Source organism: Macaca fascicularis, chromosome 14, assembly GCF_037993035.2.
Source record: "Macaca fascicularis isolate 582-1 chromosome 14, T2T-MFA8v1.1".
Lineage (NCBI taxonomy): Eukaryota > Metazoa > Chordata > Mammalia > Primates > Cercopithecidae > Macaca > Macaca fascicularis.
In genome coordinates this window covers 52,317,672-52,336,210 of record NC_088388.1, presented here as the reverse complement: position 1 = coordinate 52,336,210, position 18,539 = coordinate 52,317,672, and the positions used below count along the sequence as shown (strand labels likewise).

Genomic DNA, 18,539 nt, shown 5'->3' with positions numbered 1-18,539 from the left:
TAAAGGATTTAGAGATGAACTTAAATTTATCTTGCTCATCAAAGGGGCCTAACAGTTCTAAAAGCCCAAATAATGGATGCAGTAATGCCAAAGGATGACTAGCCAACATGACAGGGCAGTATTCAGTATAGTTAATGTAGAAGCAAATGTCTACTTAAGTGGAAACAAGAAAAGCTTTGACAACCAATCAGAAAACCCAATCCACAGGAAGAATCTCCTTCTGAAAGATACATCACCTACACATTTATTGGAATGGGATCTGCCCCAAGTTTTAAATAAGATAATCCAAAGAAGATATCAATATCGCATCATTATCAAGCAAAGTAAAGGACTTTGCTAAGAAGTCTACAAGGCCTAGTCTAGAGGGGGAAAAACTGCCTTGTCAAAGAGTACACAACAGATACATTTTACATTTCATGGATTGAGCAACTATTAATAATTTCCCAAAAGGCAAAGACCCTCCCCACAAACTGTTTTCCATTCAGGCGAACAGCCCCATTTAATACTGATGTTAAAAATGGCAGATTCGAGCAAGTTCTGCCCAGGTTAGTCTGTTTAGAGCAAACTGGCTTTGCAAAGGACAGACATTCCACTGACAACATGTTGAGTCTTCCAAATGTGCTGAGAACTTCAGGGAGTTAGACTGATGGACATTCCTCGCCTTCTCTCTTTCAGGTTGAGTTATCTCCCTTAAAAGGTGAACTGCAAAGGTTTTTTCAAAAAAAGAAAAACACACTCACAAACCAAACATGCTGGTTTAAGAGCCAATAAAAGGAAAATACGTATATAAACTCTACTCATGGGGTAAATCTGTGATTATTACTACATCCTTAAGATTTACTGGTATTTTAAGAAAAAGATTATTTTAGATCTTAGAAAAGACAATATATGTCATAAAGTCACATGTGGAAAAATCAGGCCAAAAGGCTATCTCTAGCTCCTCAAATGAATCTTCTTTATATTGGATCATCTTGATACAAAATAATACATATTTAGACAACTAAGTAAAAATGTTTTCAGGCCTTTTAAGCTTTAAGATAAAAAACAAGAAAATAAAAAAATATTGAAGTGAAAAGTTCAACAATGGAAAAGAAAACACCAGGTTTATTATAATTCCTTTGTCACCATCATATCATTTCTATGTTCTATGGTTGGCTGTACTTTCTTGGGGTCAAACCTTTTGAAAAGTAAAATATAAGTTATAAGCTTGTTCATTCCTTTTCCTTAACAGAAAATAATTTAGTATACCTCTTTTATTTTTGACAACCTTTCATTTTTCTTGGGGTTTGTTCAACTTTTTATTCCACATATTATAGAAAAACATTGTCAGCAAAGAGCCTAGAACTGAGGAAATAGCAACAGAAATGTCTATTACGACAACTATCCACAAAGGAATCACAACACTCATTTAAGTACATCATGCAAAAGAAATACCTCAGTGCAAACTCTGAAAAGTGCTACCATAACTTGTGTTAAAATAATCTTTCAAAAATCTCCTTTAGAAGTAAAAAAGAATGCCATCTGGAGTCTGCTTTGTTTTGATTTTAGAAAAGCATATGTAAAATGGAAAAATCAGAGACAAAATGTTTTGGTACTTTCTATATTAAACCCTAATCCTTACCAAGACAACAGACTATATAGTACAGAAGAAGATGCTAGGCTATTTTATTCAATTCCTTGAGTCATTCTTTCAATTCTTCCTTATTTATTAAACTGGTCAAAAATACTAATATTGGGCTCATCAAGAAAAATAACAAAAAAATAAGAAAAAATGTTAGTGATTGTTGCTCAAGACAGGCCATTTTGGTCAGAAATACCCAAAAGAACTATAGTACAAAGGCTTATGAAGGGTCACTGTATCCTTGATGAACATATATGATATTTTTAAAAAGGGTACCTTAGAACTTCAAGTTATCCTCAAAATCAATGAGTTAAAGCTTCTAAATGTATATAAAAACAAAAACTCATTTTTTAAAAAGCTATTTTTATAAAGGAACTAGTTCTCCTGAATGCTTTTAAATACAAAGAAAAAAAATCTATCAAGTTCCAGAGAGTCAACAAATAACTAACTATGTGTGTATGGCATGGGTGGGGCATATTCTTCTGCACAGGGACATACTTTGGGCATTGCGAGCCATGCAGTTTCTGCTGCAACTACTCAACTCTGCCACTGTAGCATGAAAGCAGCCATAGGCAATACACAAAACTTAATTTATAAAAATAGGTGATGGGTTGGATTGACCCCCAGGCTATAGTTTGCTGGTCTATGAGAAGAGCTCTTTCTTTACACACACAAGAAATAATTTGTGATGATTCAGGAGAAAGAAAACATGCCAGAATACTTACTTTGTGAATATTCTTCTCCCATCTGTGGTGGATATTCTTCATCCCAATCAACCACATCATCATCTGTAAGCACCACTATATGACATTCCCGTTCCCCACTCTGGGCACTAGCTACCATGAGAGGGAGGATCATTTCTTCCAAATAAAATTCAAATTGTCTACGAGCACCATCATTTGATAACTCATGCATTAGGGCACCTGAAATGAAATCCACAAAAATATCTTACCAAAACTTTTCCTAAAAAGACTTCTTTTAGAAATACAGAATCTTATAATAAGAAAGGCCAATTAAAGGCATCCTACATAGGCCCCGTCATTTTACACATCATGAAATAACTTGCCTAATATTACAAAACTAATTTGCAAAGTCAGAATTAAAACCCTATCCCTAGCCTAGCATATTTTTCACTATACCATATTATCTTCCATCAGTATACGCAGTATGTCTTAAGGTATATCTTAAAGATACTTTTCAGGTTATCCACATAAACTGAAATAGTTCTTATATTCCATTTCCTGCATGCTCTGCTTCTCAGAAAGTTGCAAACCAATTTAATATTTCAGTGCAAGTTGAGAGGTGAGGTGAAAAGGGTCAACAGTCTTTAGAATAAGGCAAGCAAAAGGTCAAGCAAAATACAACATGATGCAGGAATTCCACAGCAAACTTGATACTAGAAGTGAGAGAGCTGAAAGATAAGACTTCAACCTCCTTAAGCACAGACATAATGAACAACTTCAATTTCCTAAATGCACAGCCACTAACTCACCTGCACTGCTTTTTTCTTTTATTCCTATTGATTGGCAATGTCCTATCTCCCTATTGAAGATGCCAACATCTCAAGAACTACTGCTACTGCATCAGCATGGAGAGCAAAGTCAGAGAAGCAACCATGGCAACACATGAGAGTGTGTGTGTGTGTGTGTGTGAGAGAGAGAATGTGTGTGTGTGTGTGTTGTAAAAACTGGAGAACTGGAGACGGGATGAAGGAGTACACTAGAACTCAAACCTACAGTCTCCCAAGGGAGAGCTTTTCCTCCCTACAAAATGTCTCCATAATTATATAATAAATACTATATAATTATTATAATTGATTAGATAATTAAATAATCTATATTACTATTACTTAGCCATCCTCTCTCCAGGCTGGCTATTTCCCATTGTCATTTTAAAAAGTTATCTTTATAGACAAATACCTATATTTCAACACCTTCTCTCTCCCCAGCTTCTGAACCAATTCCAATCTGGCTTCTACTCTCACTATACTACAGAAATGTCTTGCTATGGTCTCCAAATGGCCTTTATATTGTCAAAGACAATAATCATCTTTGGTCCTGATCCTATGTGACCTCTCAGTTAAATCTCCTACACTGGACCACTCTTTCTTGAAACATACTCACCCCTAAGAATCTCTGATACCATTATCCCTGTTTTTTTTCCCTCCTCCTGGCTATTCTTCCTCAGTAACCTTTGCCAACTCTTCCTTCTCCAGCTGTTCATTAAATACTGGTATTTCTCAGGACAATTTTAAGTTCTTTTCTTCTTTTATCCTATGCTGATAATTCCCAAATTTATTTCTACTAATTTAGTCTTCTGTATTCGAGATGCATTTTATTCAGCTGCTTTCTGGAAATTTCCGCTTGGATGTAACCTCAGAGGTACCCTAAACTCAATACATCCAAAATTTAACTTACCATCTCTGTCTCTCTCCACAGTATTTTTCAAATCAGTAAATGGCATCACTATCCACCCAAGTTTTCAGAACCATCTCAGTACAGTGCTGGGCATAAAATGGGAACTTAAATATTAGTATACTAAATGAATAAATCCTGGATTTCTCCTTTACCTCCTAATTCAAATAATTCCCCAAGTCTTCTTAAACATACTTGAATTGTGTTATTTCCTTCTTTTGGCAGATATTTACCAAAGATAGCTGCAAAATCTCCTAAGCCACATACTTCTCTGCAAGGTGACCTTGACATCTCTTCCCAAAAAGTGGAATTTAGTTCCCCTCCCCTTTAATTAGACTGGTAATACAAACTTGTTTGTAACCAGAGGAGCATGGCTGAGGGGACAGCACATGACTTTGGAGGCTAAGTCAGAAGAAGCCTTTCAATTTCTGCCTTGGTTTCTCTGGAATGCTTGTTCTTCAAATTCTTCCTTTCTGAATGCAACCTACAGGATTTGAGAAGCCCAAGTCATATGGAGAGACTACACATAGGTATTCTGTTTGACATTCCTAGCTGAGTCCAGCCTTTGAGTCATCCCAGTCCTGGCACCAGACATGTGAATAAAGCCTCCAGCCTTGTGAGCCACCCCAGCCCATCAATTCTTCACAGATGAGGCCTCAGATATTGTGATACAGCCATAAGCCACCTCTGCTGTGCCCTGTATAAATTCCTGACCCATGGAACAAATGAGAGTAATAAAATGGTTATAGTTTATGCTAAACTTGAGGTGGTTTATTACACAGCAATAGTTAACCCAACATATTCCATCCCCTTGCCTCCATTCTGGTTCTGTTCATCATTAACTCTCACCCAAACTACTACAAAATCTTTCTGATTACATTCCCCCAACATCTGCTTTTGCCTCTCTGCATTTCATTTTCCCCACAGCAGCCAAATCTAATTGTCTCTGCTAGTCTAACCCTCTCATGACTTATACTATCCTCAAAATAAGTCTCAAATCCTCAACTTGGTACATAAAGCCCTGCTATGTGAAAAAGAATGTTACAGATCAGAGTGTAGAATCAATCCTTTAATACATTTTCTTTAATTATCCATATACTGATGACTCCCACTTACATCTAGCCCACATTTCTCTGCTGAACTTTAGACATGTATACCCAATGCTCCACTTAACAGTTCTACTTGGATATCTAACAGGTATTTCAAACTTAACATGTTCAAAATCAAGCTTTTAGATTTTTGCTCCTCATGAAGTCTCCCCCATCTCAATTAATGGCAACCTCAAACTTCCAGTTAAAGCTCTCCTCTCCTTTCCACTCCACATTCAGTTGAAGACGAAATCCTGGTAACCTGAACATCAAATATACCCAGAATCTGACTAGTTCTTACTGTTTCCACTCTAATCCAAGCCCCTACCATCTCATACCTGGACTTTGATCATGGTTTCCTAACTGATCTCTTTGCTTCTAGCACTATTCCCCTTTTGGTCCATTTTTAACACAACAGCCAGAAGTGATTCTTTTTTTTTTTTTTAATAATACTTTAAGTTCTAGGGTACATGTGCATAACGTGCAGGTTTGTTACATATGTATACTTGTGCCATGTTGCTGTGCTGCACCCATCAACTCGTCAGCACCCATCAACTCATCATTTACATCAGGTATAACTCCCAATGCAATCCCTCCCCCTTCCCCCCTCCCCATGATAGGCCCCGGTGTGTGATGTTCCCCTTCCCGAGTCCAAGTGATCTCATTGTTCAGTTCCCACCTATGAGTGAGAACATGCGGTGTTTGGTTTTCTGTTCTTGTGATAGTTTGCTAAGAATGATGGTTTCCAGCTGCATCCATGTCCCTAACAAAGGACACAAACTCATCTTTTTTATGGTTGCATAGTATTCCATGGTGTATATGTGCCACATTTTCTTAATCCAGTCTGTCACTGATGGACATTTGGGTTGATTCCAAGTCTTCGCTATTGTGAATAGTGCCGCAATAAACATACGTGTGCATGTGTCTTTATAGCAGCATGATTTATAATCCTTTGGGTATATACCCAGTAATGGGATGGCTGGGTCATATGGTACATCTAGTTCTAGATCCTTGAGGAATCGCCATACTGTTTTCCACAATGGTTGAACTAGTTTACAATCCCACCAACAGTGTAAAAGCGTTCCTATTTCTCCACATCCTCTCTAGCACCTGTTGTTTCCTGACTTTTGAATGATTGCCATTCTAACTGGTGTGATATGGTATCTCATTGTGGTTTTGATTTGCATTTCTCTGATGGCCAGTGATGATGAGCATTTTTTCATGTGTCTGTTGGCTGTATGAATGTCTTCTTTTGAGAAATGTCTGTTCATATCCTTTGCCCACTTTTTGATGGGGTTGTTTTTTTCTTGTAAATTTGTTTGAGTTCTTTGTAGGTTCTGGATATTAGCCCTTTGTCAGATGAGTAGATTGCAAAAATTTGCAGAAGTGATTCTTTTAAACCTTAAGTCAGGTCAGGATTATAACACTTAACAACTCTACATGGACTTCTGTGTGAACAGGGCTCCCATGAAATAGTACAATGTGACAGTCTTACAGATCATATCACTCTTTTGTTCAAACCTCTCCCATATCTTCCAATCTCACTCAGAGTAAAAGCCAAAACATAAAGGCCTTATTTGACCTAGGTGCTTTGTTACCTCTCTGACCACATCTCATATTACTGACACTCTCACTCACTCCACTCCAACTATCCTGGCCTCTCTGCTGCTCTCAAATATACGAGACAAACTCCTTCATTGTGTGCATTCACTAGCAACCCCTGCTTGGAATTTAAATTTTTATTTCCAATGAAAGTTTCTCTGGCTCCTCTAAGTAACTTCTCCACTTTTTTCTCCTTGGCACTTATCACTAACATACCATATATGATTTATTTACTTTGTTTATCACATGTTTTTCCCAATAGAGTGTATGTTCCATTAGAACAGAAAGTTTTGCCTGGTTTGTTCATGCTGAATCCCCAAAACTTAGAACAGTGCTTAGTACAGAGTAGAGCCATTAAATATTTGTTCAATTAATAAATTTTGTTTCCTCTTTACCTCTCAGGCCTTATTCCTCACCACTCATACTCCATTCCTCTGCTCTAGCCACACGTGCCTTTTTTTGAGTTCCCTAAATATGTCATATTCCTTACTACTTAAACCTCTGCACATATCATTTCTACTGCTTGTATGGTCAGCTTTCCCCCACTCTTTGCCACTCCTTCAGGTTTCAGCTTTAATGGCACTTAGATAATGATTCTCCACAGACCCTTTGTCATACACTTCTAATAATATCTCATTTCTTCACTGCATTTTTCACAGCTTTTATTACTTGTTAAATGTCTGTCTTCCCAACTAGACTATAAACTCCATAAAGGCAGGGACAATGTCTGTCTTTGTTCATTACTATAGGTACTATACGCATGAAACTCATAAAAAGCTTGATTAAGAAGGAAGAGGGGACAAAAGGACAAGTTAAATGGTAAACTAGAAATGAATAGTTGATCAGGACGCAGAGGCACAAGAATGATATAGTGGACTCTGGGAAGTCGGTGGGGAAGGCTGGGAGGAAGTGAGGGATAAAAGACTACATACTGAGTACAGTGTACGCTGTCCGGGTGATGAGTGCACCAAAATCTCAGAAATAACCACTAAAAACTTATCCATGTAACCCAAAACCACCTCTATCCCAAAAACAATTGAAATAAAAATTAAAAAAAATTAAACCTGACACTTAGAAATTAAAGATAAAAGGTCGAAATCCCCAGTATAAAGATAATATTCGACACCACAGTGATGAATAGCACCACTTAGAATACGTGCAGATTCTGTGAGAGAGAAAGTAGCTAACAGAGGAGAACAACCACATTCCAAGGATCAGGAAGAAGGATGCCAAAAAGCCAAAGGAAGGGAGAGTCAAGAAAAAAATGAGTAACATTATAATTACGCCTAAAAGAAATGACTTTATTTTTCTTGAGAGAGGGTCTCACTATGTTGCCTATGATGATTTTGAACCCCTGGGCTCAAGTGCTCCTCCCCACCTCAGCCTCTCGAAGTGCTGGGAATATAGACATTAGCCCCACGTCCAGGGAAATGCCTTTAAAGACAGAGATGCCAGAATTCCCATTAAACTTAACATTGTTCAAAATCTTCTAGCCAATTTGACAAGACAAAAAAAAGACATAAAAAGTGTTATTTGTAACACAGTCAATTAACTATGAGGCATATAGGAAGATGAAGTAAAAAATCATTAGAAACAAACAGGGTTCTATGAGGTGGCTACATGTACAAAATTCAGTAACTTTATTATAAGTCAGCAGTTTGAAAAGTTAAACATATTCTACACACAGCAATAATAAAAACACAAAATATTAACAAGACCAGAGCACGCTATATGAAGAAAATGATAAAACTCTACTTAAAGACACAAAAGTGTGAATAAATGGGAAGACAGCATTTGGAGCTATATGTTAATTCTTCTGAAAAGTTAACTTCAAAGGATTCCAATGAAAAGTTCGAGTTATTTTTAATGAGAATGTTTTTGAACATCTAGAATAGACATAAGTCAGATTTGAGTATGTTTGAGCCTGAGGTTTACTACACAGAGAAAGGGAAAGACTGATGATACCAGAGAGGACAACCAGTGGAAGAGGGTCCTAAAAACACACAAGAGAATACAATAATTTGTTAATTCAGCAAACATTCTGTTGAGTCCTTAGGATGTGCTACACACCATAGACACAAAGTCAAAAAGATATAGTCTCTGCCCTCAAGTCCAAACTAGTTTAATGCCACAAACTGAAAAAGAGTGCCTCAACCAGAGAGAGAGAACATGCGAGCAAATTGTATAATTTCTTCTTAAATTAAGACATAAGCCCAGATATTTTAGTGCAAAGTGTCATTCCAAATATTCAGCAAGGGCATATATTAGCAAGAAAAAAAAATTTACTTTTGGATCATTTTTAAAAGATCATATCCATCTCTTCAAATTCTATGTAGTTTTTTTATAAACATCTTTGGGAATCTCTAAATTTTTAGTAACATATATTACAAGTAATCTAAAAACAACTACAAATATTACTGAAAAGCTAAAAGTCTAGGATAATCATATTACACATATTTTACATAAAAGATACTTAGTATTAAGTATAAATAAAAGATACTTAGTATTAAGACAAGGTAAACTATGCACAACAAAAGATTGCAGAACTAAGAGATTCACATCATCTGTAAAAAATTCTAGTTTTTTTCCTATCTCTGCCAGTCACCAAAATTCAACATCAAATTATATAAAGATTAATTTAAATGGTCATATGAAAAGACACAAAACTTGAAATCAGAGATCTATAATGCTCATGGTTTCAACTAAAACTTTTTTTTTTTTTTTTTTTTTGAGATGGAGTTTCACTCTTGGTGCCCAGGCTGGAATGCAATGGCGCAATCTTGGCTCATCACAACCTCTGCCTCCCGGGTTCAAGCAATTCTCCTGCCTCAGCCTCCAGAGTAGCTGGAATTACAGGCATGCGCCACCACGCCTGGCTAATTTTGTATTTTTAGTAGAGATGGGGTTTCTCCATGTTGGTCAAGCTGGTCTCGAACTCCCGACCTCACATGATCCGCCTGCTTTGGCCTGCCAAAGTGCTGGGATTACAGGTGTGAGCCACTGCATCCAGCCCCTAAAATCATTTTTTAAGATGTGAAAAAACAGCAATTTTGGCCAGGCATGGTGGCTCACACCTGTAATCCCAGCACTTTCGGAGACCGAGGCGGGTGCATCATCTGAGGTCAGGAGTTCAAGACCAATGTGGCCAACATAGTGAAACCCTGTCTCTGTTAAAACGAAAAAATGAGTCAGGTGTGGTGGCGAGTGAATCCCTTCAAGGCAGGAGAATCCCTTGAACTCAGGAGGCGGAGTTTGCAGTGAGCTGAGATTGCACCACTGCACTCCAGCCTGGGTGACAGAGCGAGACTCCATCTCAAAAACAACAACAACAACAAAAACTCAGCAACGTTGTTCAAATGTACAGTTGTATGTTGGATCTACTGTATACCTACTACATCTTTACTCCAGAAACCTCAGGTCTTAGAATTTTTTGTATTACCATGTAGGATGATATCCTGGGCACTATGGAAGACACAAATAATTCCCCAAAACAATACTATCTACTCTTTCTAAATCATTCAGTTCATTCTTTACTACCTATTTCCACTAAACTCTTCCACAGTCCTCTAGCCCACAATGACTTCCCCTTCCTCTGAACTTCTCCAACCACTTAAGTGTTGGCTTAAGTATCTAGGTACTTAATATTGATATCAAATATCAACATTTGATACTTCTCATACACTATTTTGACTTTTTTGTGCATAATCACATCTTTTCTCAGGGTTGGCGTAACAATCAGAGTAGGGGTGCTGAAGAAATGGTGAGAGAAGAAAACCAGAGTTGGGATTACAACATTCTACACACTGCTTTGAGACTATATTTGAAGTTCTTGGATGAAGTCATTTAATCCTATGCATAAATGAGGGATAGACATTCAATCTAGGATCTTTAATGATAGGTATTGTTTTTGAGAATTATTTGTGTTTTCCATAGTGCTCATATCATCATATGTGGTAATACAAAAAATTATAAATTTTTGGATGATGTGATCAAAGAAATGAAGCCAAATGACCACACTTGACCAAAGCCAAGGATCCAAATCTAGGAGATAAAACTGGTAACAAATAAATAATATAGAAAACTGTCTAGGAGGAAATCTGGGTTTGTCAAAAAAGAAAATTATTAAAATTGAAAAAAATATTTGGAAAATTGCACAAGGAGATTATCAAGGTCTTTGTAAACTTTCATTAATAATCTAGAATGCTTCATAATTCAAATAATACTTTAAGTCTAACTAGGTAAATAGCACTAATTTCAGGCTTTTTGTTCCAATATATTCTAATTATACAAACCACTTACACACAAAACATCATACTTACTGAGATCTCTACATTTAATAGTACTATATTCAAAAGAGATGCAAAGATAGTCACATGCTTCTCTCAGTTCAGGAATAGATATGCCATCAGGACAACGGATTATTCCTGTTTTATAGTAATCCTGGAAAAAGAAAAGTAAGAAAAGCATAAAATATCTGGAGAACAAGGTAGCCAAAACTTATTATTAAGGTAGAGCTGGTAACATTTTCAGAAACAGTAAAGAACTCTGACATCTTTGAAATGTGGAAGTTTAATCTTAGATGAGACCTCCGTTCACCTACTTTTTCATTTTACCTATAAGGAAAATTCAGGTCCAAATGAATTCATCGACTGACCCTGTCATACAATTATTTAAAAGCAAAGGTAAGATTTGAATGTAGGGCTCCCTGTTACCTAATTCACGTCTTCTTTATGGCATTATACCAATGCATATGTATTTTTCTTCTACAAGTTATATTTCTATAAAACTATCATAAAGTTTTAAATTTTTTTAAAAAAGTAAGGAAATTGAATGATATATTATGCTACCTTAAATACTACCTAGATAATTTAACAAAATTTGAGGTTTTTAGTACAGAATTATAGTCCTATTCAGGTATTAAAATATGTAAAATAAGACATACCATTAGATATTCTTCTTCTAATACTACCCTTTGGTGATTCCATATGATGACAAGCAATACTAATTATTTCGAAAATCTACGTAACAGGTTGTTAAAGGACGACCCCAGAATCACAGATAAGTTACTTCAGAGATGAGTGACAAAAATTCTTTTCAATTCCACAAGGGGAAATATGGACAGCTAAAAAAGCACTTTTTCCCCAAAATTAAGACCAGGCTCGGCCAGGCACCATGGCTCACACCTATAATCTCAGAACTTTGGGAGGCCGAGGCGAACAGATCACCTGAGGTCAGAAGTTCAAGACCAGCCTGGCCAACATGGTAAAACCCTGTCTCTACTACGAATACAAAAATTAGCTGGGCATAGTGGCGCACACCTGTAATCCTAGCTACTCAAAGGGCTGAGGCAGGAAAATCACTTAAGCTCAGAAGGCAGAGGTTGCAGTGAACCAAGATCGCACCACTCCACTCCAGCCTGGGCGACAGAGCGAGCCTCCATCTCAAACAAACAAACAAAAAGATCTGTCTCAAGTTTCCTGAGGTTCAGAACCAAAGTAACCAGTAACACAATTTCTAAGGTTGCTGCTTCAATGGAAGTGAAACATCTTCTGGTACTTGTATGAATATTCACCTGATCAAGATCAACTACTTTCCCGATCTGTCTTCCATCACAGAATCCTCCCTTCACTCAAACTACTTAAGAAAACGGTATTTTCAGGCTGTGGCACAAACTGTCACAAACTATCAAACCTTTTTTTTTCTTTTTTTTTTGAGACAGGTTTTCACTTTGTTATCTAGGCTGGAGTGCAATGGTGTGATCTCAGCTCACTGCAACCTTCGCCTCCTGGCGCAAAAGATCTTCCCACCTCAGCCTCCCAAGTGTTGGAGGCCGAAAGAATGAGGGCAGTGACCGACTCAGTATACACTGGAGGCTATATGAGCAAACAGCAAACTGTTCTCATGAAAGCAGGTTGCTGGCAAACTGAAACTGCATCTGCCGCCCAGAACTAATGCTGAGGACAGTCACGCCCCAGATGCAGTGTTTCTTGTGATTGTCTACGCACAACTGAAGTCTGTTAGCAATCATGTGAACCTGTGATAAATCAAGCAGCTAACCAACAGCGCCTTCTCCCGGTTCTTTGTCCCCAGTAAATACAAAGGGCTGTGGAAGCTCAAGGTCCTTGCTCACTAGAAACAAGGAGCCCCCAGCCCCTTCTTTAAATCAGATTATGTTGTCTTTCTTTTCATCCCTGCATTCATCCCCCTTCATTCAGTCCCGTAGTAACCGTCACATCCCAAGTACCTGGAACTACAGGCGTGCCACTACGCCCAGCTAATTTTTGCATATATTCTTTTGGTAGAGATGGGGTTTTGCCATGTTGCCCAAGTTGGTCTTGAAATCCTGGACTCAAGCCATCCACCTGTCTTGGTCTCTTAGCGTGCTGGGATTATGGGCATGAACCACTGCATCCAGCCTTATGAGCCAAAATCACTGAATTTAAATTACAAGTAGGGGCTCTGTATGATAAATTAAAATATTAAAAAAAAAAAAGACCGGTTAAAACCTCAAAAAAAATTTTAAAACAAAGACATCAGCTGGGCACAGTGGCTCACACCTGTAATTCTAGCACTTTGGGAGGCCAAGGCAAGAGGACTGCTTGAGCTCAGGAGTTCAAGATCAGCCTGGACAACATGGTGAAACCTCATCTCTACTAGAAATACAAAAAATTAGCTGGGTGTGGTAGCACATGCCTATAGTCCCAGCTACTAGGGAGGCTGAGGTGGGATGATCACTTAAACCCAGAAGGTCGAGGCTCCAGTTAGCCGTGATCACTCTACTGCACTGCAGCCTTGGCAACAGAGTGAGACCCTGTCTGGGGAAAAAAACAAAAAACCAAAGATGTTAACAAATACATTTTGGAGATGACTTTTAATGTTTCTAAGTTTGCTAGTTATGTGCAATAAAATAATAGAATCAAGTAGTAATCATATTCATTCTCAGATAGTAAAAATGATCGATTTACTGCATTTAAGAGAAAGAGAAGTAAATATGACTCCAGAAATGTTACTAAATACCTGAAAGAACTGCATATGCAAACCTAAGAGATTAATAATCCCCTATCCTATCATCCTGAAGGTCATAAAATTCATTTGCTTCTATTATATTATCTGTATGTACTAAAATAAAGATGAGAACACGGCATGGTGGCTCAATGCCTGCAATCCCAGCACTGGGAGGCCAAGGCGGGAGGATCACTTGAGCCCTGGAGTTTGAGAACAGCCTAGGTAACACTGTGAGACCTCGTCTCTATAAAAAAGGAAAACAAAAAGAATCAGCCAGGCATCGTGGTGCGTGCCTGTAGTCCCAGCTACTCAGGAATGTGTGGCAGGAGGATTGTTTGAGCCCGGGAGGTTGAGGCTACAGTGAGCTATGATTGTGCCACTGCACTCCATCCAGCCTGGGTGAAAGAGCAAGAAGACCCTATTGCAAAATAAAAATATAAACAAAATAAAATAAAGATGAATTAAATGGTATTTAAGGAAAAACAATATCCTGGAATAACTCCAGAGAGATATTCAAATAGAATTCTGCTTCTAATCCAAGTACCTACTAAGAAGGGGTCTTATGATTAAGTCAATACTCACCAGAATAGCTCGAAACACAGTGGAACCAATTCCCTCTGCCACCTCATACTCTCCTTTCTCATTAGGTCGTGTAAAGTTATGTTCTCGGCCAGATCCAAACATCCTATGATAGTAAATAATTGAGAAATATGTCAATAGAATACTTCCTTCAAAAGGGAAAATAGATTTCATGTACAAATGTAAAAAGGAATTATATCATTAAATTAGTCAAGAATTTTTATCATTAATGTATTCTGGCAAACATCATAAAAGAAGGAATATTAAAAACATTTTGTTTTTGATGGTAGGGAACACTAGTATAGATTTTCTCTAAGCAACAATAAAATAAACAACAAAATTCAGAAGCTAAAGAGCTTTCCTACCACTTCTCCTCAGAAAACAACACCAATCAATTAATCAAGGGAAAAAGGTGAGTTTTTAATACTAATCTTATCAGGAGGAAAAAAAAAAGGGAAACCATGTTATCTGTGCTTTTTCCTTAAAACTGCTGTTTTCATTGTACAGTTAATGCCATAATGCAGCACATAATAGCAGGCTAACCTGAGACAAAGTGATATGATACAGGACAAGTCAGGTTGTTTTACATTTCACAATCTTAACTATAAATGTAACAAATCCTACTCAAAATTATTAGACTTGCATCCTGGAACTGAAAAACAAGCAATCAAATGCTGGGATAGACAGGAATTAAGAAATAGGACAATGGCAAGTTTAAGAAAATTAAAAAAAAGCTCTTACATAAGAAAATACAAATGACTTTATGTTTTTTTCAAGTCATGTTTGTTGGCCCTTCAACAGTGCAATTTCCAAAATATGTCCTTAACAATAAAAAATGTACTCTAGTACTCTCCAGGAATTATAAAAATCATGATTAAAGAAAGGTGAACCTCTAGATCCTATGGTACGGTTGAATTAAGTATTCTACTTAATAGTTTCCTAATTCAAATAGTTTTCTCTTTCGTTGTAACACAGAAAACTATGAACAACAAAGCTTTTTTATGTCAAAGTTTCCAAAAGAATGCCAACTGCTTTTTACAGTTCCCATGAATATTAATTTTCATTCCCAAAGACACACTTTAGTCAATCGGCATAAAAAGAAGGCTTTGCTAATTGAAAAAGAAGAAAAAGAAGATAGTCTTTCAGGAATCAAATGTCATGATTTAAACTTTTTACAAAAGGGGAAAGCTACTCTTTTCACATCAATATGAACACTTAAAAACCTTTTTTTTTTTAAGAAAATACAACAGCCAAAATTTCAAATATGTACTTTTTATTCTTTCTATATATCTGATGTAAAAATATAAAGTATTATTAACAGTGTCAAGTCATATTCCTGATAATTTGTCGATAATCCTCCCCTACAACACTAAAAACACAAAAAAAGCCTATAGTTCAAAGATATTTTTTTCATGATATAAAGCATAGTGTTAACATTGAAGGAAAATATTTAGTTACTCAAAAATGTATACAATATCACAACGGCAGCATTTATTCTGTATTATGAGACAATGATAAATCACACACACACACACACACACACTGCATATGCAATCTAGTAAAGTACAAGTTTTTATCTCATATAAATTTCTATTTCATGCACATGCCCTTTCACTTGATAGTAGTGTAACCAAAGATACTGATTTTACAATTAAAAGGTATAGTTTGGACATGGGGAAAAATCAAGTCTCTATTGTCTATATCCTTCTTAGACTGTGGTTCCCGTAACTGCAAACTTTAAATAGATCTACTACTCTGGACCAGCACAAATCAGAAGATGACAATTATTTCCTTCATTTTGCTAACTACTTGTTGACATTCCTTTTTTATTTTTTTTTTAAGTATCTACATCAAACCGACAATTCATGCTGACTTTACAGCTAAACAACCTATTGGTTTTTTTTTTCTGCCTTTAAACAATGCTGATTGTTTGTATTTTGTGATTCAATGGGAACTCAAGTGCAGGAAACATATTATCATTGCTAAATTCACCTGGTTAGATTAAACTTACAGTCTCAATACGTAAAGACATTTTAGTATCCTGACTTCAATAACTAATATATTTGCTATTTTCTACTGGTACTACAAAGAACACTAGAAATAAAACCAAGTTCAAGTTCTTACTCTATCACTTTCTAGCTATATTAACTTGGGACAAGTAATTTAGCCTCCAAAGCTCAGTTCTTTCATCTGTAAAACAGAAATGTTGCATTTCAACAGAGAATTACTGTAAAACTTAAACGAAAAAATAATGGCGGTAAAAGCACCTTATAATTAGTAATGCAAATAACTGCAATAATACAAACCTGCCCAACATTGTATTTGGCTGTGCAGTAAAAATGGATGGGTCTACAACAAATCTAGTGTTATCCACTATTAGTGTCACTCGTTCTGACGTTCTTATATTCCGAGCTCCCTCTTTTGCATTTTCATATACAAACACCATCTCCCCAGATGTTTTACAGCTACCATCTGAACTTGACTGACTACTGTTTCTGCTGCTGGTCCCAGCACTGCTAATGGAACCATTTGGGGATGCTTTTTGAGGACGCGGACTGCTTGGACGAGAGGAACTGTGATCTTTTTCTCGTTCTGAAATAAAGATGTTAGACAAAGTTAGGAAATTTTCTTTTAAAAATTCAAGATCTATATATATATATATCTTTTTAAATGTTTGATTTATAAAAGTTGTTTTAAGTCACAGCATTTCTACTTTTCAGTTTCAAATAACATGTTAACAGAACACCATAAACATTCATTTAGTTCCAGGAATAAAACCCAAAACATCAAAATGCTTTCTAAAATCTTTAGTTGTAGACTTTTAAAAAAGATGTATAGCTGACTAATGCTAACCCAAACTAACATCAAGATTAAGGAAAATTTTATATTTTTACTCCACTTAAAAATAGAAACCCAAGGAACCGAATATTCTCACAAGTAAAATAAATATGCTTTGAAAGTTATTACAGTAAAAGATTAATAAGAATACCAATTTAAGCTGTCCTAATTACTAAAAGGGATAACACTATTCTGAGAACACAAAGTACAATCTTTAGAATCTCACCATGTTAATAAGGGCATTCTAAAACCAGCAACTTATCTCAAAAAAAGAAGGCCCCCATCCCCCACAAAAAAGAAAGAAATTCACTAAGGGCAGTAAGAAGTATTTATTTATTTTTAATGATTTTTATGTCTACCAAATAAAGTGGCTTTAGTAGCTCATGATATATTGTTTTCTTCTCATTCTCAAGTTTGTTGAATAAAGCACTGCTACAAATTTTATGATCTATAATTATAGTCTGAAATAAAAACTAAGATTTTGTGATATGTTTCACTTAGAGACTAGATCGCTAAACTTTAAAGGTGACCTAAAAATGTACCTCCATCTCATCAGTTTCATCAGCTTTTGCCAAATTCCTCTATGACTCAAACTACTTAGAACACTCTGTACAGCATTATTGATTATATAATTAGGTTTGACATATCTCCAGAGATACTCTGACGCCTCCCTTTTATTGCCTGATTCTACAATACTGGTAGCATCCCAAAAGCAAAATTTGCTAAAGCAGTATTAATGAAATAATGTATCATATCCTGCTATTCTACTCCCAGATACTGACTTTTTCATGTAACAAACTGTCAACTCTAATTTATACTTTTGTTGCTGTCTGGCTTGTAAGTGCTAGTTTGACTTCAAGGATCAACTGAAACATTGACAACTTCTCTCATAATTAGACCCTAATATTAATGATTCTTATTTACAACAGATTATCAGAAACTACTGCTGCATATAGTAAGTCAAAGTTTTAATTTGTCCCTTCTGCGGGAGAAAATAAAAATCAGCAAGCTCACATGCTAAGGTACCTCTTCTTCAGCTGGTGTTTTATAGTCACACCATGTGTTCACCTGGGATAACAACGGTCATTTATAATAATGAATAGGAAGGAAGGGAAAGACCTGAGCTAGTTACTAACAAAGTAAAACACATCACACCTTTCATCTATTTTTATTATTAAATTTGAGATATTGTCAAAAATCAGAATAAATAACATAATGGCTATTCTACCTTTCAGGTCCTTTGTTAGCATGATAATAACTAAACTCCTATCAATAATTTACTACAAACTATTGCTATATATTTCATAAGACAAAAATTAACTTGAGAACTTTGAAAATCTATATATCACAGTTTCAAAGGCTTTTCAAATTACTTATTTTATAAGACTGTAC

The 18,539-nt window shown here is 36.2% G+C and overlaps 1 protein-coding gene across 13 annotated transcripts in view; it reads right to left on the bottom strand.

The window, feature by feature from the left end:
• BTBD10 (BTB domain containing 10) overlaps positions 1-18,539 on the bottom strand; it is a 71,660-nt gene that overhangs the window by 9,056 nt on the left and 44,065 nt on the right. For all 13 annotated transcript variants that reach the window (XM_074014250.1, XM_045371530.2, XM_005578577.4 and 10 more), the window contains 4 exons: positions 16,616-16,901; positions 14,313-14,415; positions 11,045-11,165; positions 2,347-2,544 (listed from right to left, as the gene is read on the bottom strand). In XM_074014250.1, the coding sequence (XP_073870351.1) occupies positions 2,347-2,544; positions 11,045-11,165; positions 14,313-14,415; positions 16,616-16,901 (708 nt within the window). The remainder of the gene's footprint in view (positions 1-2,346; positions 2,545-11,044; positions 11,166-14,312; positions 14,416-16,615; positions 16,902-18,539) is intronic.